General features: G+C 50.0%; 1 protein-coding gene across 1 annotated transcript in view; it reads left to right on the top strand.

Moving 5' to 3' along the window:
• The window catches only part of Spock1 (SPARC (osteonectin), cwcv and kazal like domains proteoglycan 1), a 377,507-nt gene extending 357,135 nt beyond the window's left edge, over nt 1-20,372 (top strand). The window contains exons 7-11 of the mRNA XM_048334044.1: nt 11,674-11,790; nt 12,531-12,752; nt 15,467-15,529; nt 19,862-19,999; nt 20,109-20,372. Of these exons, the coding sequence (XP_048190001.1) occupies nt 11,674-11,790; nt 12,531-12,752; nt 15,467-15,529; nt 19,862-19,999; nt 20,109-20,260 (692 nt within the window). The 3' untranslated portion in view covers nt 20,261-20,372. The remainder of the gene's footprint in view (nt 1-11,673; nt 11,791-12,530; nt 12,753-15,466; nt 15,530-19,861; nt 20,000-20,108) is intronic.
• Nucleotides 20,373-27,537: the final 7,165 nt, after the last annotated feature.

Raw genomic sequence — 27,537 nt, 5'->3', positions numbered from 1 at the left:
CTGCAGGGGAAAATCTGTCCACGCGCCTGGCCTTTGCCGGCCCTGCCACACACAGTGCTGTCAGATACGTGGGTGACGGCGGCGGGAGTCATTGGGGTCTTTGCATCAGTACACCGGACTACAAAAGCAAAACTAACTAAAAGAAGGCATGTCCCCAGCCCTCGAGGGGCCCAGGCACCAGGACCCTTGTGTCTCTGGGGATAGGAAACAGGATTAATGAGTCTTAGCTGCGGCCATACTCCATCCGAGTGGTAAGCTCAGGTATACAGCATGACACGAAGTTGCTCTTGTGGGAAGATGTTAGAGGCCAGGTCAGTCTTTCCAATAAGGCGCCGCCATGGCTGTCCCAGCACCCCACGCATGGATGAGCTGGTGGAGGTGACGGGAGCCTCGCAGGTCCCCCAGATGCTGGCAGTGTGGGCACTGTCTTAGAGGCTGGACCACAGAAGCCCACGTCTCCAACACGGCCTGTTTGGGAAATTTACGGTCTACAGCACTGGCTGGCAAGGCTGCTCTTACAGGAGAAGTGCTTTTAATTACCTTCTCACTGTAATTTATTGCTGATGAGGCATGAGGAGGAGGGAAGTCAGCGTCGGGGCCCGCATGTGACATGGCAGGGCTGCTGTCACTCCCGCCATGCTTTCGCAGCTCAGGGCAGGCCCAGAATCCTCTCTGTGGATGATTCTGGAGCCATGGCAGGGCGTGAGAAGTCACTGTGGAACTGCATCTGAAGTGACAGCCTCACGCCACCATGAATTCCATCTGGAGACATGTTACACGCTACCATTGGCAGGGTCCTTAGAGACGCTGGGGGTGGCACTTGAAATGAGCCCTGTGCGTCGCTCAGCTTCTTGGGGCTGCCAGCGCTGCAGCTGTAAGCTGTGTTCCACGGCTCCCAGGCCCCCACGTCCCACACCCCATGGTTCTGTATTTCTCACACAATGGCTCGATTGTGTTCAAGTTTCCTTGGAAGGCACCTTTGTTTTCTTCAGTGCTCTCAAGTGTGGATCTCCATAATTTGTTAAATACATCATGTTTACATATGCATAAGCCAGTTATCTCCAAATCACTGGCTCCTGCCTGTACTACTGGCTGAATACTTAAAGAAAATGAAGCTTAATTTTCTGTAAGCAGTGCTCCATGGTTTCCAAATAAGCTCGCCGGCATCTACACCGGTAAGCTAAATTACATAGTGGTGACTATCCAGGCAGGACCGGAAGCCAGTGCCAAAGAGCCAGGTGTGCAAAGTCCCAGCACCATGCAAAGAACCAGGGGCTGAGATGTTAGCCGCAGACCCCACGTCAGCACCGCACCGAGCCTCCTGGCATCAAGACAGGAGGTGGGGGATGGGGCGTGAGGCCGAGGATCACAACACCCATTGGTAAATGGCTTGGTGTGGGGGCAGGCAAGAGCACAGATGGGAATGCTTTGGTTTGAACCCCTGGGTTGAAATGTCAGCTATGGCATTTGGGGAGAAGGGGGGAGCTTGAGTGGGCAAGGTGTAGGCTGTGCTACTCCCAGAGGTTCAGAAGAGAGGCCCTCCTGAGCACGGTGCAGCTCGACGAAGAGGACATGCATCTTCCTGTAGTGCAGGACACACCTGCATTTCTGCCTCTCCTGGCCCCCTTCCTTTCTCCCTTTGGCTCCTGGTTCTCTTGGCCCCAGTATTCCACCATGACAACTGGGTGCATGCAGGCCATGTTCTGGTGAGTTCTTTGAGCTGTCATGGTAATGTAGCAGCATTGTTCCTAGCTCAGCACTCACAGTTTTCCTGCTCTCTTTCTTCCTGCTCCGCTTTCTGGAAACCTCGGCTGGTGGCTGCTTAGAGCAGGCACTCGGCTAGCACCTGAGGGTAAGCTTAGGTGGGGTAAAGCACCGTCCCGTCCTCCCTGCTCGGACCTCAGCTTCCAGAAGGAAAAGCAGGTGAGACACCATGCAGAACGCAAGTCGGGATGCCCCCAGCACCTGAGGGAACACGCAGATGAAGACGCTTGAATGGAGAGGAGGATGCTAGGGAGGTGTGTCTCAGGATTCCCTCATTAAGAGTCTCCCAGCTCGGTGGAGGGAGAGCTTCTGCCTCTCACTAATCAGGATCGGGAGGTGGAGGCCATGAGGGGCATCTTAATCATCTCTATCCCAAGTGCTGGACTCAGGCCCTGGTGGAGTTGAGTTTGGCTATACCCCTGGGCCAGGACAGGGAGGAAAACAACACAGATTCTGTGCTGATTTAAAAAGCCTGCATTTGGGGATTATTTTCCCCTTTTGGATACAGAAGGAAATGTGAGCACATGGGCCTGAGCATTGGTGGAGCTGCTGGATGGCTGCAAACCATCTGGCTAACAAGTCTCTTGCGGCCCCGCCCCATCATCTCCCCCCCCCCCCCGCCCCGCCCAGGCCTGCTGGCCCACACTGTACTTGTTCATTCCTTTATTCATTTGCTAGGCAAACCTGCCACCAGAGTTTCAGATCTTGAGCTTAGTAACAAGGGGACAATGGAGTGAGCAGGCCTCCTGGACCTTCATTCTGTTCAGGGGGTACGTGGGCTAGTAAGGGGGACAAGGAGGCAGACTGTGTGTTTGTGTGTGTGTGTGTGTGTGTGTGTGAGAGAGAGAGATCTGATATTTAAGGATGTTTTCCACTTTAAACCAATAAAACTAACAGGACTTCCCTTCTCTCCTCTTATTCTGCCACTTGGTAATGTCTAATACATTCACCCTGTTAGGGTTTACCTTTGTTCTACAAAGTATAGTATACTTGCTTTGGTGGCTTTTAATCTGAGACACAGCTACTGTGTATGAGTCAGTCCAAAACATTTACCTACCCCCACTTCTTCTGGTTTATGGTTATATCACCTCATTTTTTTTTAAAGGATATGAAGGTTTATTTAGGTTCATGATTTCAATCCCTGGTCATTTGGCTTCCATAGACTCTTTTTTTTTTCAATTTTTATTATAAAACTTATGTACAGAGAGGTTACAGTTTCATACGTTAGGCATTGGATACATTTCTTGTACTGTTTGTTACCTTGTCCCTCATACCATATCACCTCATTTTTAATAGACGTAACACTGTATCTTGCTACTCCATCTTCACTTTTGCTAGGGTATGTATTGCAGAAGTCATTTTTTCTGGTGGCTTCCATGAATTCCTCAGGTAGCTCCTTTTGAAGGTCTCGTGGGCTGAGTCCCTGTTCTGTGTTCAGCACTGACTTTCTGTATCATTTATTCTTGGGTGAGAGGTTAGTGATCCAGCCATTTTTTTCTGAGTAACTGGTAGACTCCACCCCACTGTAATCTCGGTCTCCATGGTCTTGGTCTCCTCGGTCTCCATGGCTTCTCAGAGGTTTTGTTTGTGTTTTTTTTTGCTAGTCCTGGAGCTTGACAGCCCGGGTGCTGTTCCTGAGCTCTTCAGCTTAAGGCTAGTGCACTTCCACTTGAGCCACAGCGCCACTTCCGGTTTTCTGGTGGCTCATTGGAGATAAGAGTCTTACAGACTTTCCTGCCCAGGCTAACTTTGAACCATGATCCTCAGCTTTCAGGCTCCTGAGTAACAAGGATGATAGGTGTGAGCCACCAATGCCTGGCGCTTCTGAGTTTTGTGCACTGCTTTATTGTGTTTGTTTATAAAAGGAAATTTTTTTCATTTCACTTCATGGTGTTTTACTTGGTTTACATTTACGTGCTTCTGTTTTTCTGCTTAAAACTAATGTTGGGTTATCTCTTATTTAAAGGTAAAAATGTACATGCATGTATTGATGCTTTAAACATTGAAAAACAGAAAACAGCCAGGGATTGGTGGCTTACAGCTATAATCCTATCTTTTCGGGAATCTAAGACCTGGAGGATTAGAGACTCTTATCTCCAATTAACCTTCAAAAATCTTGACTAGAGACATAGCTCAAGCAGTAAAGCACTAGCCATCAGCTAGAAAGTCAAGCACAAGAGCATGAAGCTGTGTGTTCAAGTCCTGGTACTGGCACTAGAAATAAAGAAAGAGACACATACTCAGAAAATGGAATTTAAAGCTGGATTTCATAACACATTAATGTGGGTGTTGAATGTGAGCAAGGGGCTTAAGATTCTTGAAGACTCTTCCTATATATCCCCTAATACTATGTTTTCTTTCTGTCACTAAAAGAAATTAAGATTTAGCATCATTCCAGAATATTCACTGCAGGTCAGAGCTCACCCCGTCGAATGCATGTATGTCGTGTGTAATGTAACAAGTGTATCTTTGAGCACATGCACCTATTGCTTTCTAGATTCATTTCTGATTTAGAAAGTGATTGAATCATGCAACTAAGGTGTATTTGAGTAGAGCTAACCCTGAGTACCGATTCTCTTTAATAGTCACTTTGATAAGCAGTCACTTCATTCAGACTGCTCCCACCTCCGGGAAGCCTTCCTGACTGCAGCCGGCCGCTCCAGCTCAGGCTGGACAGGCAAAGGCAGAATGACCTGCTGAGCTCCATGTGCCTTTGTGTAGCAAGGCTGCCCAGGCTAGGATTGGCCATGGTGCTGGGCCCTCCCCTGGGCTCTGCCTGCCCTGGCTAAGTAGTCTGTTGCACCCACCCCACCCCGCCCGTCCACACCTAGTCTACAACACCTGCCATTGCAGGTTGTAAGTGAGAACAGCAACTGTCATTTCTTCCCCTTAGTCTATATTAGTTGCCAGCCTGAGAAATCTGGTGGGCATAAAACCCCTCAGAAACCCCTCTGGGTGCACGTCTGTTTCCCATAGTCTGTTCACCCATGCTAGCCTTCCCACACAGGCAAACACTGACCCACTGGCAAGGAAATGCAACTAAAGCCAGAGCTGGCATTTCTAACCAGTAATTTTGCATATCCAATATATGTAATTTTTTTTTTACTGTGGAGTGTGGAAAGGGCTGTGGATTTTATCAGAAGCTTTAAAAGCTTATTTCACCTGGCTAACCTTCCTGCTCTGGACTATTGAGGGGAATAGTAAGTATTACTTCTCAAATGCAGCTGCAAGCACTGTGTGTGCTCCCCAAGCATTTCTTTTCCAGATGAAGGGTCATCATTAGAATCAAGGGAGCATCAGTCTCTTCAAATCCAGGTTACCAACAACAGAATGGCTTTAAAGGGGAAATTTATCCATCTTAGTTCACAGGTTGTACTATTAATTAGTTTAACTTGTCTTCCTCCAAATCTAATGTCAGTATTTTAAGCTCTTCCAAAGACTGCTTTTTAAGAAGAGCTTTATTAGCAAGCCCCTGAATAATGTAACTCTAATTTCTTTCTTCCTGTCTGCTTATGTAAAATAATGCTTTCTCTAGGAATTAGAAAATGTACATATATATGTGAAAATTATGGGTGCATACATAGATAACTACAATAGGCTGAATACCATGGCCCACACCTGTGATTCTAGCTTTTTAGGAGGCTGAGATGTGAAGATGGTAGTTCAAAGCCAACCCAGGCAGAAAAGTCTGAGACTCTTATCTCTACCCACCAAAAATCCAGAAATGGAGCTGTGGCTCAAGTGGTAGAATGCCACCCTTGAACAGAAAAGGCCAAGGGGGTATGTGAGACCCCAAGGTCAAGCTCCAGCATTTGCACCAAAACAAAACACACAACAACCCCCCAGTTTGTGTACTATGGTGGAGGGGCACTGAAAAGTAAGAAGCTGGAACTGTGTGTAGTGCGGTTTAATCTGCACAGGCATTTCCTAGCTCGAATCTCTGTGGGGTGATCGCCATTCGGAAGTGGGGCTTTCCTGCATACCTGCATATATGCTGTGCATGCGCATTGTGACGTCCCTCTGTGAGCCCTGCTGCTTTCTGCCCTGTGGTGGCCCAGCAGCAGCCTCTCCTGGTTCAGGTTCATGAGGACAGCATGTTGACTTCTGAGCTGTCACCTCTCTGCACATCCTCCTAAGGCCTCTGTGGTTGGTCCCTACCCCGTCTCTACCCGTTTGCCGATGGCAGGCTGAGGCTCAGAGGGATGCCCTTGTCCTGTGCTGAGCACGCTGTGCAGGAAAGCAGATGAATGCTCACTCAGACACCAGGCCAGTCTCATGTTGCCTTTCACCAAGGACCTGGAGGGATAACGGAACGCTGCTCCCTCAGTCTCTGCTGCTCTCAGTCTGTGGCCTGCCGCTCCCAGGCCCCCTGCTCTCTTGCATGTGTTCCCACACTGGGGCTCCTGCCGCATGCCCCATATTCAATGGGGAGAGAGCTAGTGCCCGCGGAGGAGGGGTGACAAGAGATGAGGCAGGCGTGTCTGTGCTGAGCAGGGCAGACAAGCGCCCTGGCCTCTGCTCAGATCGTGGCTTAGAAACTCCTTAGCCCAGCATCTCATCTCCATCCTAACGGTGGCTCGGCTGGACCTTTTACAGGAGTTGCTAATTGCAAACACTCTTGAGTGCATTGATCCAGAGCTGCTCTGATTAAGTAATGACTCGTAGGAGCATGGAGAAGGCTGAGGCAGATTCGTGAGGAAGGGCTGCTAGCTCCAGGTCCTCACTGAGAGGCCCCGGCCTGCTCCCCGACAGAGCTTGAGTCTGGCCCAACTCTTTAATTACCTTCCAAGGCACTACAGTTTAAATTAAATTCTGATTGTTTTCATATTTGCTTAGCAAAGCCCTGAGCTAAGCATCTGTGAGCTGGTCGGGAGAAGGCCATCTCCCTGTGTGACAGGTGGGGATTTTTTCCTTGGGCCATCAGCTGACCCAGTTCCTGCATTCGAGAGTAGGGCACTAACTGGCCTGTGGCAGAGCTGCCCAGACAGCCTGCCATGCTGGTGTCAGGTCAGATTTGCAATGGGTGCAGGGACACAAGCAGTCACATGACCCAGTGTCAGCTCAGGGACCCCATTCTATATCACTTCCCTAGCATATGCTGATTTCCTTTTAAATCTAATTCTCTATTGTTTTAGGGTATCAGCACCCCAAATCACCAATAAGCTGAGACCAGCCTAGAACATGGGGTGGCCTTGGGGGTGCTGTCTTGTCCAGCTTCCTGTTTCTCCTGACAGCAACCTGTTGTCTATTCTGACACTTCTACACAAACCCTTAGCCTTTCGGGAAGGGCGAGGGACGGCCCCCGGCAGAGCTGGGCCAATGAGGCCCATGGGATCAGAAGATGTCTGTCTCCCTGGGATGGCAGCAGTAGATAGCCCTCTCCCTTCTCCCTTGTCAAGCCCAGAGTTGCAGGACCCAGCAGAGCTCCTCTGTGTGAACCACGGTACGCCCATCTCCCTCCCCTACCTGGGTCTTTTGTGTTGTCCACCTGGCTTCAAGCCGTCAGCGCTGTGCTTCGGGTGGAGGGCAGGAGGCCTCCAGGTAGAGAGAAGCCATCGCACTTGCTCTGGGGCTGGTGTGCCTTCCACAGAGGCTGCGCTGCCTTGTTGATGTCTGCTTGCTGCAGTCCTCTGGGAGCGCATCCTGGCCCTTCCCTGCCTGTGCTGTGCCTCCTGCGGAGAGGCTGCCTCTGAATAACATGGGGTGATGTGCTCCCAAGGAAGCTGCGGTGGCTGCAGGCCACTCTGTAGTCCTCCCTGAACGCCACTACTCTTCCGCCAAAGCTCCAAGGCAGAAGGAGGCAGGAGCCTAGTCTGCTGCCCGTGTTGCCAGCACACTCCCAGGTGATGGCCACCATCCTGATGTTTGAACCTGTGCCTGGCCTGCATGTGTTTGTGTTGCTCACTAGTCTCATCTCTCCAAGGAACCAGTCTTGCACACAGAAGCGACCCCGCTAGCTAGCAGACTGGGTACAAATCTCAAAGCCCCTATGATGGTGTCTGGCTTGGGGTATCTGTGTGTTTGGTCACTGGTGCTTTCTTTCCATTGTGTTTGTGGACGGTTCCTCAGGCTGCCTGAGAGGCCACACCAGCCCCCTGCACAGGCGTATCCACGTGAGAGAAGCAGGCATCTCTTGGAGTTCTGCTGACCAGCCTAGAAGATGAGGAGGGAGATATGTTATTCCAGCCCAGCTTCTCCTCAGGCACATATCAGCCAGACAGGTGGACAGGGGAAGACAAACTGAGTCCCTGCTCTGTGTCAGCAGTATGAGCTCAGGGCGAGAGGCGTGGCACTCCCATGTTCTACCACTGCGAGGGCAGCTCATCAGGAGGTGTGGCCGGGAGAAACTCCCTGGCAGGGCTAGGTGGGACGCATTCACGCCGAGGCAGGCCGAGGTTACGGAGGAGGGAGGACGGAGGAGCCCTGGGAGCATGTCACAGGGAAGACTCCAATGACTACAAGTCCACTGAGGAAAAGCTTTCAGCTAGGACCTGAGGGGGCGGGCACTGTGAGGGCAGAGCAGTGCCCGGGTGAAGAGCAGGCAGGCAGGAGGCCAGCACAGGAGCCAGGGGAAGCACGTGCTGTGAGAGGCAGAGGGCAAGGCCTGAGCGACCAACGCTGGGGCCGTGCAGGCTGCCTTATGTGTAGACGTGGCTTTAGAGTATCGGGAGCCTCCAAAGGGCTCTGCAGGAAAGTGACTGGTGTGCGCCGTGGAGTGATGGCTTTGGCTGTGGGAGGGAGACACAGGAGTGTGTTCCGCTCTCCAGGGCAGTGCTGGTGGAGAAGGGCCAGGATGGGGAGGGGGAGAATTCTGGCACCGTTTCAGACCCTAGAGGCACGAATGGGGAAGGGAGTGATTAAGTCCCAGAGACATCCCAGCCCCCAGAGGAGACAGGTCCTGGGAGACAGCTGTGCAGTGACCTGGAGGAACAGGAAGGCAGGAAGGGCAGCAGGGCTGAGCAGAGCAGCTGCAGGCAGAGCTGGCCATGAGCACTTACTACTTAGGATGGTGATGCACTGGCAAAATGGTCCTGGCCTTTCTGTGATGCCAGTGCCCGCAGACAGTGGCATTGTCTCTCTTGAGATGGGACTCAGGCTGGTGGACCAAGCCTCTACTGCTCCCAGCCTGGAAATGACAAGGATTGGCCATCACGGGCCAGACAGCAGAAATGACAGGCAGATTTAGTTTACTTCCCAGAAGCATGGCTTCTCCCCAGGAAGGACCAGTGAGTGCTGGAAGGGCGCTGAGGTCGCTCACTTCCGAAAGCTGGGTCTCCATTTGGTTCCTCACCAGGGGTCTTGGAGGACCACGTCTGCCACTCAGCCACTGTGCTGTGGCCCCCCATGTCCCAACTGGGCAGGGCAAAGGCTCTGCAGGCTGACTTCTCTTTTGTTCCTCTGGAGCAGCTCAAGCTGTGGGCAGACTATGACTGACCTCCGCCTCACAGCCCGCCTGGCCGAGGCCCTCCCTGGGAGTGAGCAGGGCCCAGCCACTGGGAGCCTCCTGGCTCCATTTCTGTCTCCTGATCTCCCTGGAACCACCAGCCCCCCAGCCCGTACTGTGGAGCCCCAAGATCCAGACTCCATGCACATCTGTCAGGTGTTAAACATGGCGGGCTAATGTATCTTACAGCAAGCGAGCTCTTTGCACGTTGACCCTGCAGTTCTCTCTGCTCAGAGAACATTTTGAATAGCGAGTGTGCATAGCAATAGAGAAAGAAAATAGATTTTATTAATTTTTCACTTTCAAATGTGAGATGAACCACAAGCCCACATCTTGTCATCCCCCCCCCACCCCTGCCACCAGCACCGTTCTCTGTGTAGAGGGCGAGCCCTGTCAGGAGGCGGGGCGGGCTCCCCGTCCCAGAGGCCAAGTGAAGCTGAGAGGTCCCACGTGTGTGCTCTTGGCTCTTGAGTGGGGTGGAGGTGTGTTTAGGTTTAGCGAGAGCTGCTGTGTCTGCCCATCTTAAAAGGATGATGGGAAGGAGAGAAGTGAGCCTGGAAATCATGATGAGCCTCCAGGAAGTAGGAACTTCTCAAAGGCTAGCTACCTGACCCAGTGCTGCAGGAGTGGGGCGGGGAGGGGGCACTCGGCCTGGGCCCCCATAGGAGCCACTGCCATGCCGGCCTGGCACGGGGTCAGACACGTGAGTGAGGAAACTAGACTTAAGGTTTTGCCCATTTTAATTAACTCACTTTAATGGGCTAGTACAGACATCCATTTCCTCTATTTCTATGTGGGCAAAGCCAGTTTCATTTACATACTCTTACTGGTTTGGGGAGGCATGGGTTGGGTTGCTTGTTACCAAGTTTCCTATGAATCTTCAATTTTAAGCAAAGTAACAGTTCCAGTAATAAAAGTCCTTGCTAGCATGCCCTTAGTAATGACTAAGAAGGTCCCACAGACCATCTGACTTAAGGCCACTGAGTGACACTGTTGGCCTGAGTTTACAAGTGAGGTGAAAGTCTGACCTAGCCACTAGGCAGTATGCCGCTCCCCCCCCCCCCACCCACACACACACATACCCTGCCCGATCAGGTGTTTTCAGTGCCACTTCCTGCTTGGTGTTTTAAAAGCAAGGCTAAGGACTAGGAATGTGGGGTTAGTGGTAGAGTGCTTGCTGCGCATGCATGAAGCCCTGGGTTCAATACCCCAGTACCACATAAACAGAAAAGGGTAGTAGTGGCGCTGTGGCTCATGTGGTAGAGTGCTAGCCTTAAAAGCAGCTCAGGGACAGTGCCCAGACCCTGAGCTCAAGCTCTAGGACAGGCTAAGTAAATAAAAGCAAGGCTGGGCCTTAAGGGCATTAGGACTTCATTTCAAATACTGGATGAACATTTGTTCAGTGCTTTGCAGAGTTTGAAGTCTGAGTCCTAGTGGGGTGAAGGCAGCAGTCATGAATGATGGCACCCCACTGGTCAGCTCCCCTGGTTGATAGGTAGAGAGAGACTTTTCCTTCTTGGGGTCTGGGAAACATAGCCCCAGCCTAGGGAAGGACGGGGCTGGACAAGAAAGCAAACATGGATTGTGAGAACTATGGGAGGATCTGGCTGGCATATTCTGGAGAAGACTCACTCCCCTTACCAGGCAGACAGACCAGGGCCTGTGCTGGTTGGCTGATCACTCCCACGCAGTCTGGGTCTGTGCTGGTTGGTGGGGCTGGCCCGAGTGTAGGTGAGACTGATTGCTCCTGCTCCTCCTCTCCTCTGTGGCTGCCAGTGAAGATCCTGAGGTAACTGAGCGCTCAGCACCCAGAAACATGCATGACTTGGCTCAGCATTTTGCTGACTCCTTAGTGGCATGCTCGTGGAGAACTGGAGTTTGGGGAACCGCAACCCTGTGGGTGTCAGCTCCATGACTTGGCTCATTCACTGGAGCTGGGACCACATGCTGGTCTCCTTTCTCTCTCCAGTCAGCAAAGGCCACAGAACACATGGTTCATTTCTGCTTGCTACTGCAGGTCAGTGCTTGATTCTCACACTCAGGATCCGGCAGGCCGGGGGACCCCAGGGACAAAGGAAGGGAGCTGTCTTCCAGGCATCCTTTCCTCTCCTTTGGGACTTGTCCCCTCATGTCCTCTACCAGCCTCCTCGCCCGCCTGTCCATCTAATCACACACTGGGGGTGTCTGTCCCCACCAAATCTGCTGTCCTGTGGCAGGCCCACTGTCCCTGGCAAGAGTGCGATGGTAGCTTCGGGTGGGTGGACAAAGCTGTGTGGTCAGTGAGGAGGCTGTCTCGGAGGAGGCTTTAACTTGGAGGTTGTCAGATGCAGGTGTGAATAGTGCTGCCTGTCCTGGGAGCCCAGACTCTCTCTTCCGCTTGCGTGGCTGGGGAGGTTTTACTTTGCCTCTCACACAGTCAGAGGGCCCCGGGACTCAGCGTTGGTTCTGTGTGTGCTTCTCTCCAGCTTGCTCCGACAAGGAGCTGAGGAACCTTGCTTCCCGGCTGAAGGACTGGTTTGGAGCTCTCCACCAGGATGCCAACAGAGTCATCAGACCCACCAGCTCCGAGGCGACCCCGGGCAGTAAGACACTACTTTTCCAACTCACTCCACTGTTAATTGGCAATAGCATTATTAGAGTTTTTAAGGAAACATTATGCTAAAGATGCAAATAACATGTGCCTGTAATCCCAGCACTTGGGAGGCTGAGGCGGGAGGATGATGAATTCCTGGCCAGGCTAGGTTACATAGCAGCATCCTGTCTCAGAATAAGTAGAATCCCAAGAGAAAGATGAACTTGTGATTTGAGGGGTGCCTTTCCTGGGGCTTGTCTACAGTGGCCTCACCACCCCAAGTGGAAAGCTAAGTGTCACCATGGAAGGCTGTCCAGTTTCCACTGTGGAAATGAATAATGCTCCACCCCAAGGGAAGCGCATGGTCACTGGCTGGCTGGACCAGGATTCCAGCTCAAGAGAGACTGGGCGAGGCAGCCTGCTGGAGCAGTCATGCTTCTAGAGTACTGCCTTCTTCTCCTATTGACAGTGTTTTCAGGGTGTTTTTTTTCCCCCCCGTAAAAGCACAGTTTCCAGTATAGTTTCACACATACCCTCCTCTAAGCAGGTCTAGTCCACAAAACCCTTTATTTACATCACAGAGAAATCAGCACTGGAGATGTATTCCCTTTAGGACATATTTTCCTCAAGTGCTGGCACATTATAATGTGTTTCACTTAAAACCCTGCAGAGCCACGGGGGCTGTGGGAAGGAAGGAGGAGGGCGGGGCCAGGCACCACGGCCGCACTGAGCCTTGTCTTTGCCTGCCAGGGTTCGACACCAGCATCCTGCCCATCTGCAAGGACTCCCTGGGGTGGATGTTCAACAAGCTGGACATGAACTACGACCTGTTGCTGGACGCGTCGGAGATCAACGCCGTGTACCTGGACAAGCATGAGCCCTGCATCAAGCCGCTCTTCAACTCCTGTGACTCCTTCAAGGACGGCAAGCTGTCCAACAACGAGTGGTGCTACTGCTTCCAGAAGCCAGCAGGTGAGATGGCGAGCACCAAGCACTCCCTCCACAGCTAGGCAGGCCCATGGGCCCACTGCTCCCCTTAGATGGGTTCATAGTGAGATGCTCTGGGGTGGAACACTCCTCACGATGCGAGCGCGCTTCCCTCCATGGGCACGTGAGTCCCCACCTGCGCCTCCATGAGGCGCCTCTCAGGTGAGTGCGCACCTACTGGCATCTGTACAGAGCTACTGCTAGGGATGGAGGGAGGCGAGAGCACTGGAACTCAAAGTGAGACAGGAGGGGCGCAGGAACCCTGCAGCCCTGACCCCATCGCAGCTTCCTGGGCATCAGAAGCAGCTGTGACAGCCATGGTGCGCACCCTGCCTCCTGGAAATTGTCATATCCTTTCTGAGGGCACTGCAGCGAGCGTGTGCGTGTTTGTTTACATAGGATTGTCAAGCACATCCTATCCTCAGCAGCAGTGCCAGATCTCACTCCCACCAACACACTGAAGAATGCCGCTGCCGCTGCCGTGGGCAGGGTCCATCCCCGTGGGCTTCCTCGCCTTGGAATGCCTGTCCCGTCTTCCCGTGGTTCTTCCTGCTGGCCTCTCGAGGGCAGTTCAATTTGAATAGCAAGATGGACTTAGTGTTTTTCTCAGTTAATACAGCTCTCCTAGGGTTTCTTCAATACTTTTTGGGTTTGATGTTTATCTATTTCAGATAGATATTTTTCCTATTTATCTATTCAAATTAATTCTACACTATTCAAATCACCATTGCTTTTAGTGCTCTTAATATCTAGTAAGCCTATTCCCTTTTTATCCAGAATTTTCCTGGGTATTCATGTTTCTATCTCGCTGTGAACTTTAGAATCAACTTATCTAGAGTTCCTGTTAGCTCTGGAATATTGCATCCTTTTAGAACAGAGTCTTTATCACATTGAAGTTTCTTCTGATATTGCTGTTCTCAGTAAATGAAGTGTACTTTTGTTCCAAGTCCCTCATGAAATTCTCATTTTGTTATTGTGCGTGTTCTCTTGGATTTTCCAGGTGCAATCATATCTACAAATAGAGAATTTGCCTCTTTGCCTTTTCAATTTTCAAACCTCATTGCTTTGTTTTTGAATTATATCAGGTACTGCTTAGAAATGGATGCCAATAGCCCTGATTCTTACGTCGGTCTAGAGCATTTGCAGTGATGCAGCAGTAGACTCGTGGTAACTTTGAGACTTAGATTCAAACATACAGTTGTAGTTGGTGTGTGTTAGCAAAAAGTTGGGTACCTGCTGCTGGCCAGCACCCTGAAGTAGCTGAGCAAAGTAATGAGTTGTTCTCTCTGTATTCTTTACTAAGAAGTGGATTTTCTTGGGTTTTCACTACCTGACCTGGAATCACTGGTATTTTGCTTTTCTATTTTACATTGGTATGTGACGCTTGGAATTTTTCTCTAATGCACTGCCATAGACATTTTTATTATGATTAATATGAATGATTTTTATTTTCTTTCTCTTCAGGACTGGTCTTTTTTATGCCCATAGCTTCTCTAGCTTTCTGCAATTCTAAAGAGCATTAGAACTGCAGAAACAAGGGTGGCATCAGCACCCACATTCCTTGTCACAGGAAGTGTAGCTGTTGCCTTAGTGAATGCTGCCTGTTCTAGTCTCTTCCTGGTGGTTTTCATTTGGGGGTCTTCTTTACCCTGAATGCACCCTAAAGCCAGAAAAACAGCTCTTATGGCCCTGCCTTCTGTCCCAGAATGTACATCAAGGCCAGGCAGCATCGTGGAGTTCTCAGTTACAGCAGGGGATGCCAAGACACTGGGGGAGACCACCGTGACCATGGCCCCCAAAGCTGGTGAGGTCATTTGCTTAGAAAAGATGCACATTCTTTTCTGGGGAGGCAAAAGCAACATGTACCCCACAAGCCACTAGCCCCCTTCTATCTGTCCTTTACTTACTAGTGGGCAGCTTCACGCTGCTTCCGGCAGCACAGCACGTAAGGCAGTGCCTTAACCTGCACTGGAGGCCTCACTTCTGACCCCAGCACGCCCCGCTCTGAAGCCTTTACAGCCATCCCTGGTGGAGTTCTAAACCCCTCTCCTCCCCTAGCAGGATCTGGAATAGACAAAGGACTTGTTTAGAGCACTCACCACTAACAAGCCATAGCAGATCCCACCTTCCTAATAGAATGTGGAGGAAGTTGGTTAACTGGGGGTGAAAGCTCAGACCTGTAATCCCAAGGACATTGAGAGGATATTGGTTCAGGACTAGACTAAGCAAAAAGTTAGAGCACCCCGCACCCCCACCAGTCAGTCAGGCGTGGCGGCATACATGTGGTTGCAGCTATGGGGAGGCCTAGTTAGAAGGATGGTGGTCTCAAGTTAGCCTGGGGAAAAAAATGCAAGACCCTATGGTACAGTGCCTACCTAGCAAGCACAAGTTCAAAGCCCTATACCACCACAAAGTCTATTAGCAAACTATTAGACACATACTCTTTGCTTGAAATAGCGATAGGAAGAAAAATTCCAGTGTGTCACAAGTAGCCTCGAAATACTATTTTAAGTACTCTGATGTGAGGCTTAATTAGCAACACTAATGGCCTGGGTTTGTTTTGTTGTGTGGTGAGCACATATGGAGTCATTCCACTCCCAGGTGTCTCACTGTCTACGTCTCACGTCAGGAGCGAAGTCAATCATTAGAGATTATATTCCATACCATCTGGAAGCTGACTTCCGTAAATTATTTTTTAGGTCTCCCTTGCCAGAACGAAATGAACAGAATTCAGAAGCTGAGCAAGGGGAAAAGCCTGTTGGGTAAGTTCAGTTCCTTGTCACTCGCTAAAACAACTAATTACACCATGTGTCCTGTCGTGCTCAGCCTGGTGATGGTCACTCAGCTAGGGGCACTGTCCTGACAGAAATGCCCTCCTCCTCCCTGACTGGCTCTCAGGGCAGCTGGTGATGTGCCACTCACAGCCGGGCTGCCGCGTGCTCCACCCACAAGAAGGTCAGAGATCAGGGCTGGAAGCCAGGACCTGCCCTGAGGCCACTGGCGATGAGAGCCCCTCACTGTCTCCCTCGCTCTAATGCGTGAGGCCCATAAATTAGAGCCTCTCCTCTCCCCAGTGCGTGCTGTCCACGGGAGGATGCGCTGGTTCAGCTCAAGGGCTGCTCGCCACCCCCTCCAGTGAGGACAGAGGCTGCACGTGATGCCCCCAAGCCCACGACAGCTCACTCTTCCTCAGCACTTGGGAGAAATGGTGGCATCACCATGCCTAGCAGCCCTCATTTACTAAAAACGGAGTCTCCTTTCCTTTCCATTTGCTAGCTCACAGCTTCAGCACGGTCATTCCCAATTATGCTCTTCAACCATTGAGGGAAGGAAATGCCCAAGGAGCCTGCGCTATGCGTTGATCTGTTTAAAGGAAATGGGCTAATTGTTCCAATAGAAGTTCCAGCACCGGCCATGCTACAGTGCAATTCCTCTTGCCCTGTGTGTGTCCTCTCCACTCTGTCACCTGGAAATGAACTTACCTGCCACTCCTGCCCGCTTCTCGGGTTCCTATTCCACGGGTCTGGTCCGGTGATGCATGCCAGTCAGTCCTTCACGGGAGGCCATGTGTGGGGTTCCATCGATGTGGCTAGGACCCACAAGCAGTTATTCAGCTAGTCTTGTGGTGGTCTTTAGCTGTTACCTCCTGATGCTATTTCCACACATAGAAGAAAGGGGATGTGTGCCTAACAGTGTTCAGGTGTGCATCACTATTCTCTCATGGTGTGAGGTATGCAACACTCTGATCCTCCGCCCCTCAGGATCGCCCTCTGCTGGACGTGTGCCCTGGTCCAGTGCTGTCCTTAATCATCTCTACTCCACATGCGGCGCCTTTATTCAACATGATGTCTGGCTGGGTTATATTCTGTGATACCTATCTATGTACACACACACCCATACTGTCTTGACCTTATTGATCAGTTGCTGGGACAGAATAGCAGTAGACTTGTGTGTGGAAGGATCTTTGACCTTTGCTCTCCTTTGGACGCATGCCCAACAGTGGTGTGGCAGGGGCATTAGGTAGGTCCATTTGTAGCTTCCTGAGGAGCCTCCGCGGTGGTGGCCCCAGTAGTGGGTGGGGCTCCCTTTCCACGTGTCCTCACCAGCATCCCTGGGCAGCTTGCCATCGCCTCCTGCATGGACAGTCAGTACCCGGTGCCCGTGAATGACATGCCTACCTTGGTCTCACTGCACAGAGTTTACTCTGGCTGAGTCATAAAAATACCGTGTATTTCTTACAAACCATTTTGTGCCTAGGAAAATCTAATATATAATCACTGTATTCAGAAATACTCAAATCTAAATAAGTAAAACAAGCAACAACAAATTATAATCAGTTACACAATCACTACCTACTTAGGAAAAGCACTAATCTTATTAAATTATATGAAGCACCTGCTTCTTAGCAGCCAGGGCCTCAGCCTCATTTTTGTTTATTTTTTGGTCTATTAAGTGCTGTTTTCTAACCACAGCTCCTAGGACGAGGTCCTGCTCTCTGCCTTTGCAGTCTATTTGAAAATCTGTTCACAAGCTCCCTGCCTTTCAGATCTGTGGGCTAGTGAAGGTGTCTGTGCTTCTTTTTTCCTTCTATCGCTGAGTATTCACTAGGGTCAGGTGCACCCCACCCCACCCCCACCGGCTAAGCCCAGGCAGGCTGTGGAGTCCCCAGTGGCCTATGGCAGCCTTTCCTACATGCTGACTGGGAGGTCCGGGGCTCCTTCCTCCCCTGAGCTCACCTGATCTCCTACTAGAGTGCCAACGTACCTTCTAGACTCACATGGATCTTGGTTTAAAAATCAGAGAAGTCTTTTTTTTTTCCCCTGAAGTGCAATAGTTGGGACTTTTCTGAGATTCCATGAAAGGAAATTTCACATATAAAAGCATACTCACTCTAGAAGGCATCAGAAATAAAGGCAGGAAGTCAAAAGCTACAGGGTGAGCCAGAGCAGCTTCTGACCGGGTCACGCCCAAACCCATGTGCAGAAAGCCATCCTGAAGATCACCTGCAGCTGAATGAAAAACAGACTGTCAGACCTCCTATTAGCAGTACTAATGTAGGAACAGAGGAGCGATTCCAGAGTGCTGAGGGGAAACATTACATCTTAAAACTTATCCCAAAGACAGTTCAAGTGTGCTGTAGAGATAGTGCCACGTGCGGCAGATTCTGTCCACTCCCGGGCACTGACTATCTGCCACACACGAAAGCCCAGGGAGAACTACTGGGAGTGAGAAGTGATGTGTTTGGATAGCAAGCTGAAATTAAATTCTAGATTGTTTGGGGCCATGATGAATGATAAGATGTGTGAAGCTTCAGGCTTATTAAGAAGTAAATAGCTTCTCTTTAGAGCTCACTAGGAAGAACAACGTGCTATTTAAGGGTAGCCACGAGAACATCAGAAACAGAAGGACCAGGCTGCTTTTAAAATATTCAGAAGAAAGGCACGGAGAGAACAGAACAGGAGTAGCATGACAAAGATGGATAGGGTGGCAGGAATAAAACTAAGTGATCTGTATGTAATCACAAGTGAACAAGCCACTTGCTTACTATGAGACACAAACTGGGTTGGTATTTTTAAAGTTACAACTGAAACAGTTCTAAGGAAATCTGAGATTATAAGATGGTAAATACCCTTTTTATAGCAATGTTTCAATTGCTGGCAAAAGCAAATATATTTGCATTATCGAAAACCAGAGTATCACCTTGCCAAAATGTGCCTTTTACCCTAATTATGCCATCAGTTGGTGTAATCATAATTTTAAAAGAAAATGTAACAATTGCAGTGCAGTTCTAGTAGGAAAAAAGGATATAGGAGAACTGACTATTTTGCATACATATTCCTTCAGGTTGGCATTAATTATATATGCTTTCAAACATACATGCATTATCTGCCATGGAAAAACCCACAAAAGACTCAATGATCACATTTGGTGCTTTAAAACCAAATGAAAACACTGTGTACCAAACTAAACAACAGAAGCCAAACTTAGAGGAACCTAACTTCACATGCATTTTAAAGAGCAGATACTAAATTTTCAACACAAAACACTATAAAAACAATTCTATAAACTGAAATGATTAAATTCCAAAGTGGAAAATGATGAAATAAATACACTGACATGATGTATCCTAGATGGGTTGTTCTTTGGGCAGTGTCCAAGCAAAGCAGAAAAGCTCAGCTGTGGGCCTCATAGCCACGTGGCGCCCAGCCTTGGGTTTGGGAGGTTTCAAAACACACATTTCCAGCCCCAGCATCAAATAAATGCATTCTAAGGGGCTTCCAGATTGTTCCTGGACCTTAAACCACATTTTCCAAACCAGAAGCATAAACCTGAAAACCTCCATGAAACGGGCGCTGGCAGATAGCAAAACACAACTGATCAAAATATCAAGGTCGTCAAAATGCTGTTCTCAACCCCCAAAATAATGGCTCCTCCTTCAGGAGATGGCTCTCATTTCATATTTAAAAAACAAAAACAAACAAACAAAAAAACAGTATCTAGAGCACGAGTACAGTGACTCCAGCTAATGCACCAGGAACTTGCATAGAAAGAGTCGCGGTGTAGTAGTGTTCCTTAAGAAAACACGGGCGGAGCTTTCTGTTGGAAATGAATGATTGGAAGGGTGAAAGTGCTACATTACCAGCACGGGGCGCGTCACTGAGGAACAGAGGAGCCCTCCTGGCCCAGGGCCTGGCCCAAGCCCCGCGTCCCCCTCCTTTCCTCCATGAAGGAGGAAAGTGGCGGCCACTGTCACCAGCCCGGGTCTGCGGGACCAGCGGTCCGCCCGGCCCTCACCGACGGTCGGACCAGGCGCAAAAGGAACTCGTGGCGCCTGGGGAGCCCCAGGGCTGGAAGCTGGGTTGGCGGTTGCCGGAGGTGCCTGGGGCAGATTGCTTTTCCTGTGCCTCAGTTTTCCTTTTACTAGACGGCAGCAGCACTACAGCTTGGTGTGAACACACATACACGCACGCACAGGTGTGGTTTGGTGGGTGCCAGGGTTTAGCGAGCACTCGGGGCTTCCTAAGCACTCAGCGCGGTTGAGCCCTGGAGCCGGCCGCCCCCCACCCCCACTGACGGCCACGCCTTCCCCGCAGGGGCCTTCGTGCCGCGCTGCACCGAGGACGGCTACTACCGGGCCACGCAGTGCCACGGCGGCACGGGGCAGTGCTGGTGCGTGGACAAGTACGGGAACGAGCTGGCGGGCTCGCGGAGGCAGGGCGCCGTGGCCTGCGGTGAGTACGCGGGGGTCCCCGGGGTCCCGACCTCTGCTGCCCGGGGAGCGAGCGGGCGGCGGCAGGAGGGATGCGGGGCCCGGGCCTGACCCGCCGCCCCTCCCCGCAGAGGAGGAGCTGGAGACGTCGGGTTTCGGCAGCGGCGCGGTGGCGCCGCCCGAGGACCTGGAGGACGAGCGGGAGCCGCGGGCGCGCGCGGCGCGGGAGGACGACGAGGACGGCGACGACGACAAGGAGGACGAGGCCGGCTACGCCTGGTAGGGGCCGGGCCGAGGCCGGGGGCGGCCGCCTCGCCTCCCGCTCCGCACCGGACTCGGACTCGGCGGCGCGGGCCACTCGGCTCCCGCCGTCCTGGGCCTGGCCTGCCGCCCGGGCCGCGGCAGGCACGGCGGGGACCGGAGGGGCCGGGGCGGGCGGGCGGGCTCCGGCGTGGACGGAGCAGGGCGGCGGCCTGCCCCCCCCTCCCGTGAGATCGTCCGTGACCAGCATGTGACCTCCGTGAGTCCACGCGGGGCGCCCGCGCATGGTCCCCGCCCGTGGTGTCTCAGTGCCCCCTCGTGTCTCGTAGGTGTCGTGGAAAGACCACACTGCCCCTCCCCGCCCACCCCGCCGCCTCGGTGTCGATGATTAAAGCTGACTCTTCACCTCACCATACCTGGCTTCCTCCACGCAGCCTTAATTCAGTCCAAGTGTCCCCGTGGGGAATGGATTTTCTTGCTTAAAGCTGGGGTCTGGCTGCCTCTCTGCACGCGTGTCAGTGTGTGTCAGTGTGCGGAGGAGAGTGTGCATGCTTGCACAAATACACATCTGTCAGGAAAATGTGTTGGTTATTTGGTAAGACTTCATTAAAAAAAAAAAATTAGACCTACATTAGCTCCGTCCAGCCCTGGAACCGTTTCTGCCGCACAAATGCTTGTCCCTGCAATGCAGGCTGAGGGCCCGCCCCCCTCCCCCCCTCCCCCCCCCCCCATGCACCAAGCTCTGACGCTGGCCAGCCCCAGCCTTGTCCCAGTGGCAGCTCCCAATGGGCAGGGTCACAAGCCATCCTCATGGCGCCCTCAGCCACACCCCTTCCCTCAAGGGCTTTTGCTGAGGGGCGGTCTCCATGTCTACAGACAGCGTTGTGGTATTCCACAGAAGACTTAAGGCTCTTACTATTTTGTTTTTGTCTTCTCTATACAAATCAAGAGACTGTTAAACTATCCACCACTTGCAAAGAACCGGAACTGGAGGCCCACAGAGCGGCCGGCGGCAGCACAAGACACAGATGGGTTCACCAAGCATCCACTCTCTCTCCTCCTCCCAACCCGACCCTGTACAAGCCAGCACTACACTGCATTCTTCTCATGCTCACTATGGGAGCCGAGCTCCAGATTCGGTAGGGTCACCATCTCCACATTCCTCGCAATTTCTCTCACACACAGGCGTCTTCACACACGACCCTGAACACTGATGCCTTCGCCCCAGCTCTCCACCTGGGGAAGACCCAGCCAGGCCACACCGCCCGCTCTTGCCGCCTGAGCTCAGCACCACAAACCAGGCAAAAAGTCCACTCACCCACTGCTGGGGAATCAATCCCATGTTGAATTGGCATTTTAGAGGTGGCCTCTAAAAGATGGGGTGCCACCAACATCTTTGGCCTGTAGATCCCCGAACCCCAAGCCCCTGAGATACCATGCGCCATCCCCACGTGGTGAACACAAGCAAACTCTCCAACTCCACCTCCCTCTGCACAGGGTTTTCCCCTCCAACAAACAAAACTCAGAGCATAATTTAGAAAACAGGTGCTTAATTGCAGCTAAATTATAATAGAGCACACAAGAAAGATATATTTTTAGAGACTCAGTTTAGACCATTAAAGAAAAGCCGTTGTTTCTAGCCTCTCCAAGCTTGGGGGAAGAAATGCACACGAGAACACATTAAATTCGACAAATCGACTTCACTTACAGAAACTTCCAGGAGCAGAATGAACCACTGATTTTTAATTTGCCTAATTATCTTATGACAAGTGTCAAATTAAGATGGCACTTGAAGATCCTTGGTATTAGCTTAATGACAGAGAGGAATACTCATTCGGCACTTCCCTAACTTAATGATGGAGAAGAGTACTCAGTCAGCACTTCCCAGGGCCAGGTACCATTTCCAGACATTCCGAGGTGTTCTGATTCAGTAAAATATTAAACACAAAACCCTCCAAAGACTGGAACTAGAATCAATGGAACACCACTACCTTCTGTATCTGACTCGGGCAAAGCGCATCAGGTTTTTCAAGACCTTGAGTCCTTTAACGGTGGGCCTTAAGATGAGGTTTTAAATGACTATCCCTAGGAGGACTGCTGCTTTCCTCTTTTTGGAAGGGCCTTTCCATCACAATGACCAAGTGCATAGGAGATATGCATCGGTAGAGGGGGAGACAGTATTGTGAAAGGGCTGGATCTTCACTAACTCATTTGTGGAACCTCTTCAGTGAATATTTTATTCTCATTCAGTCAAGAGCTAATTTACCTAAAACCATTATGACAGGACTCAAGTCCAATCTGAGGGTTGTCTTGCACCCCGGCTGGTTGCCTTGTTGCTATCTTGTTGTAGGAAGACGGGAATGCTGCGCTTGCAGCTCCCCGCTCCAGATGCCCGTCACACCTACAGCCAGCCCAGCACCTGCCCGTGTGGTCCGCCCTGTGTAGCCCCATCCAGGAGCCCTTTCTACAGTGGGTGGGTTTTGGTCTTTTTATACCTTTTTCTCAAAGTCACTGATGTTTGTCCCTGTTCCACGTGTAGCCTTGTAAGGAGAGCCATCAAATCCAGTGTCGCTTTGTTGTCCCTACTTGTAGATGAAATAGTGACGTAGACAAACTAGTATTCTGAATGCTTTTCCATGTAGACTTACCTGGAATGTGAACCCAGCTCTTTGGTTGATAGCAATGCTTACCTGTAGTCCTGAGTAGGTGCATTTCTGTCTGTCTCAATAAATTTTACTTTGTCCGCAATATTTCAGCGTTTGTGTTTCCTTAGCACCAATGTGAACTCACTAGGGACAGGACAGCAACCAAAGCCTTCCATCAACGTGAGGGGACACAGCCTGGCCTCCTCCCTCCCACATGGTATGCACGCCCAACCTGTGCCTTGCGCACAGCCATTGCTCCCCAAAGCCTCCGGTAGCTGCATTTGCCATCAGACCTCATTACTGTCATCCTGAGAACTCTGAACTGGTTTTGTAATGGTACTACAGTTTGAACTCCACTCTTCAACCTTTGCAAGACAAGCATTTTATCACCCGAGCCACAGCCCAATCCTTTTGCTTTTAATTTTTCTTTTTTTTTTTTAAGGTCTTCTAACTTTGTTCAATTGGCCTTGAACTATGACTTTCCCACCTCCACCTTCCAAGTAGCCAGAATTAAAGAAGTGTACCACCACACGGGGCTGCACTTTTCCAATTCTGCCTATTCTCTAGTTCTCCTTGGGGTAGAGGTGCCTCTCCCCTTTACAAAGGCCTTGACTTCTCCCCCGTTTGTGAATTAACACACCAGATGTCTGTCAAACACATCAGTAAGCACCCAAATTGGAAGAGAAACTATTTCCTTCCCAACTTTATCCACATTTGGGCCAGCATATCTAATTATACCCTGAGTGAGTAATTTCACCATGAACAGAGGTACAAACTGCCTTATGAATAATTCCGTTCCTTTACCTCTTGGGTGAGATTTTACAGACAATTTACAGATTGACAGTTCAAGAAAGGTGCTTTATAAACCCACAAAGTAACTCTTGCCAGAGGGAATGGCAGGGCCGGGTAGAGTTGTGCACACACTTCAAATGCCTCTCTCCTATCAGCAGAGGTTACCAGGCAAGCAGCCAGCATGGCTCCTGAGGCCGCACTCACCCCGCTGCCACCTTCCCTGACCCACCCAGGGCCAGGGCGGAGCAGAGGGGAGGGGGAGGAGGCCCGGAGCAGGCCCTCCTCTAGTGTCAGGCGTGCAGCTGATTAAAAGGTAACAGTACAACCATGCTCCTTTCTAGGAAAGGGAAAGATTTCAGAATTGCTTCAATCAGTCCGGCTTGGATTCCTGTGGCCAGGAAATCTGTTTGGCTCCAGAAATGAAAAATGAGAACCAGAACCATTCCATAAAGCTACCTCTTCTTTGAGAAAACAGAGACACAGCAGCAACACTGCCACACTGGGTGAAGTCGTTGCTGTGGCCGTGGCTGCCTAGCCCTCCGTGGTCCCCTCTGCCATTCACCCCTTGGTTCTCCCTCAATGCTCAGCCATTCCTGTTGGGCCTCCCAAGCACTGATCAGCCATTTCCTGTAGTTCTGCGGCTCCTCAGCCCCTCATCCTTGGCTGTCATCTCCCTAATGGCACACCTCCACCTGCCTTGAAGCATCCTCTCTGAGGAAGGCCCAGCCTGTCTCCAGGTCAGGCTTGACTTCCGCTCCTCTAACAGTCACTCCAGGTTAGCTAATTCTGCCCCAGCCTCGAAGTCTTACAAACTAAAAACAACAGAATACACCCTGAAGTGCTTATGGCAGGAATGGCGTACAGGGCTTTCCTTAAATCCCAACACGCCATAAAGGAAGAGACTGATACGTGTGCTTCCATAAAAGTTAATAATGTATCATAAACTCGAAAGATAAAAATGAAGCTATATATAGATATCAGTGACATAAATCAGATGAAAGCGTAGGATGATATATATATAAATTATATATTTGTATAATTATTTATATATAAATACTTATATGTTCAAATCTAGAAAAAAATATAGACCAACCAGCAAGTAGAACATAAAAATAATTCACAGAAAGCACACAAAAGGCAGTGAAGCTCCGATCACACCCGTGATCAGACAGACACAAATAGAAGCAGTGATGAAAGTCACACTCAAGCCTGAGTTCGTGAGTGTGCAGGCTGCAGGCCTTCACTGTGGTGGGGACCAGCTGTCAGGAGGACGGCAAGGCAATGACGATCAAATTAGCGACCCTGGGACCCAGGTCTCAACAACTATTGGGGGGGGGGGGGGGGAGAACTTGGAGTACTGGAATTCTAGCCAGGCAAAGAACATAAAATTGCCTCCATTTGCAAGTGACACTTTTCAATGCTGCTGACCTGACACCTCCAAACTAACACAGTAAATCTGCCAGGGGTAAATTCAACAAGCACAAAAATCATTAGCATCCCTGTGTCCTCAATCTGAAAACTCTGTAAGGGAATTCAGGAAACAGTTTCATGTGCAATAGCATCAAACAGTAAAACAATTAGAAACAAAATGACCAACAAGGAAAAACTTAAACATTAAAAAGTTGCAAAATATTGCAGAAAGAAATTAATGACAAAAATCGAAAAGCATTTCTGTTCATAGAGCAGATATTGCCTCTGTAAACCCAATGCCTGCTGCTTCAACACATTCCTCTGCAGTGTCCCAACATTTTTTTTGCTAAAATGGAAAAAAAAACTCAAAATTCATAGCCTCAAGATACTCCAATAAGCCAGTACTACTTTGAAAAGAAGAACTAAACAGAAGGACTTGTATATCCTCATTTTTAAACTTGCTACAATGCTAGGGTAATAAAGTGCAGGCATAAAGGTAAACAGAGAGATTGGCACAGAGGTCCTGACTTCAGGTGTGGCTGTGACTTCTTGGATAGGCTACCAATAGAATGAGCAGCAAGACAGACAGACAGACAGAGGGACAGACAGATAGCTCATTTAAGTGGTAGTGGATCATGCATGTACTCTTATTAGCTACTCAGACAGATCTGGGCAAAAACAAACAAAAGACAGTTGGGAGATTCCATCTCCAAAATAACCAGCATAAAACTCAGTGGATCAAGCTGGTCAAGTAACTAAGCTGAGCAAACACAAGGCCCAAAGTTCCAACCACCCAAACAAGAGGAAAACCCAAAACTTGTGGATTATAGGGCACTACCAATAGAATGAAAAGGCCCCCCATGGAATAGAAAAAAATATATGCAAATCATATTCTGATAATTACCCCAAATATATAAAGCATTCCTATAACAGCAATTAAAGGTAAACTAGTTTTTAAAATCAGTAAAAGACATAACTAGAAAGTTTTGCAAGCAATTAAAAATGAAGGAGCTACCACTTTGTAACATTTTAAATGGTTATTGCAAAAAAGAGTCACAAATGTTGTTAGTGAAGGATGCGTGTGCAGTGGTGGGCGTGTGAATGGTGCCCCCACTATGGAAGACAGGATGGAGGTGGTCAAAGAACTCAAAACAGAGACTTGAGCAGATTCTTAGTTACCGGTGTTTGGAGCGTTATTCCCAATAGCTAGCTAGGGATGACGACAACCCAAACATCCATCAAGGAATGAATGGAAAACACAGTATGGCCTCCATAGGTCCCATGGAGCAATAGCCCTTAAAACAAAGGAAATCTTTGTATGTGTTACAGTGTGAATGGAACTTGAATCATCGTGCTAAATGAGATAAGCCGGCACAAAAAGACTCAATTTCTCTCAATCTTTTCACATGAGGTCTACAAGAGCAATCGAAGCCAGAGACAGAAAATGGAGCAGTTAGCACTTTGGGGGTTGGGGATAGGAATGAGGATTTGCTGCACAGAACTCTGGTTTGGGCTGAGGGAGTCACTCTGAGAATACATTTCACAGATAGTTCCCCGTAATTAACAACTCCTGTCCTGTTCTTTCTCATTTCTCACAGTAGAGCATGTACTGCCTATCCCATAAACAGCAACAGGGAACTGAGAACAAAGAGGACTGACAAACACTGCTGTGTACTGGTGGCTCCCGCCTGTCATCCCAGCTACTCAGGAGGCTGAGATCTGAGGATTGGGGTTCAGAGCCAGCCCAGGCAGGAAAGTCCATGAGATTCTTATCTCCAATGAACCACCGAAAAACACTACAAGTGGAGCTGTGGTTCAAGTGGTAAAACACTACCTTTGAACAAAAGAAGCTCAGGGACAGTGCCTATCCCTGAATTCAAGGCCCAGGGGCTGGCACATGCACATCTGCACACACACACACACACACACACGCGCACACACGCACACACACACACATACACACATATACACACAGACTGACAAATTTACTCAGCCTGGAAAGGTATTTTCAAAAGAAAGCGCCCTCGTGGCCAGGATGACACCTGATCGATACCTTCACGCAGACTGAATGTTTCATGAATTCATAAAACTTGAATTTCTTTAATAGCTTTGAGTGATGATGCATTTAGTATAAAATCCATCCACTGAAAGTGTGGTTTTTATTAAGCCTACAGCGTTATCAACCACACATTTAATGATCCAGCATTTCGATTACCCATGCGCGGTCTCCCCACCCGGAGCCCCGGGCCGCCATCGGGCCTTTGTCTCCACAGAGCTGTCTTTTCTGAACATCTCATTTTTAGCACTCACACTATCTGTGAGCTGTGGGTAGGTCCACTGAGGGAAAATCTTCAGCCTGGGAGCTTGCCATTGTTTGCAGCTGGAAGATTACAGCTCCAGAGGTAGCTCAGTGGTGAGTAACAACGTGCAGGGGGTTGGAGCATGCGTTCTG

This window comes from Perognathus longimembris, chromosome 25, assembly GCF_023159225.1.
Source record: "Perognathus longimembris pacificus isolate PPM17 chromosome 25, ASM2315922v1, whole genome shotgun sequence".
Classification (NCBI taxonomy): Eukaryota; Metazoa; Chordata; class Mammalia; order Rodentia; family Heteromyidae; genus Perognathus; species Perognathus longimembris.
This window is presented reverse-complemented; position numbering and strand designations above follow the sequence as displayed.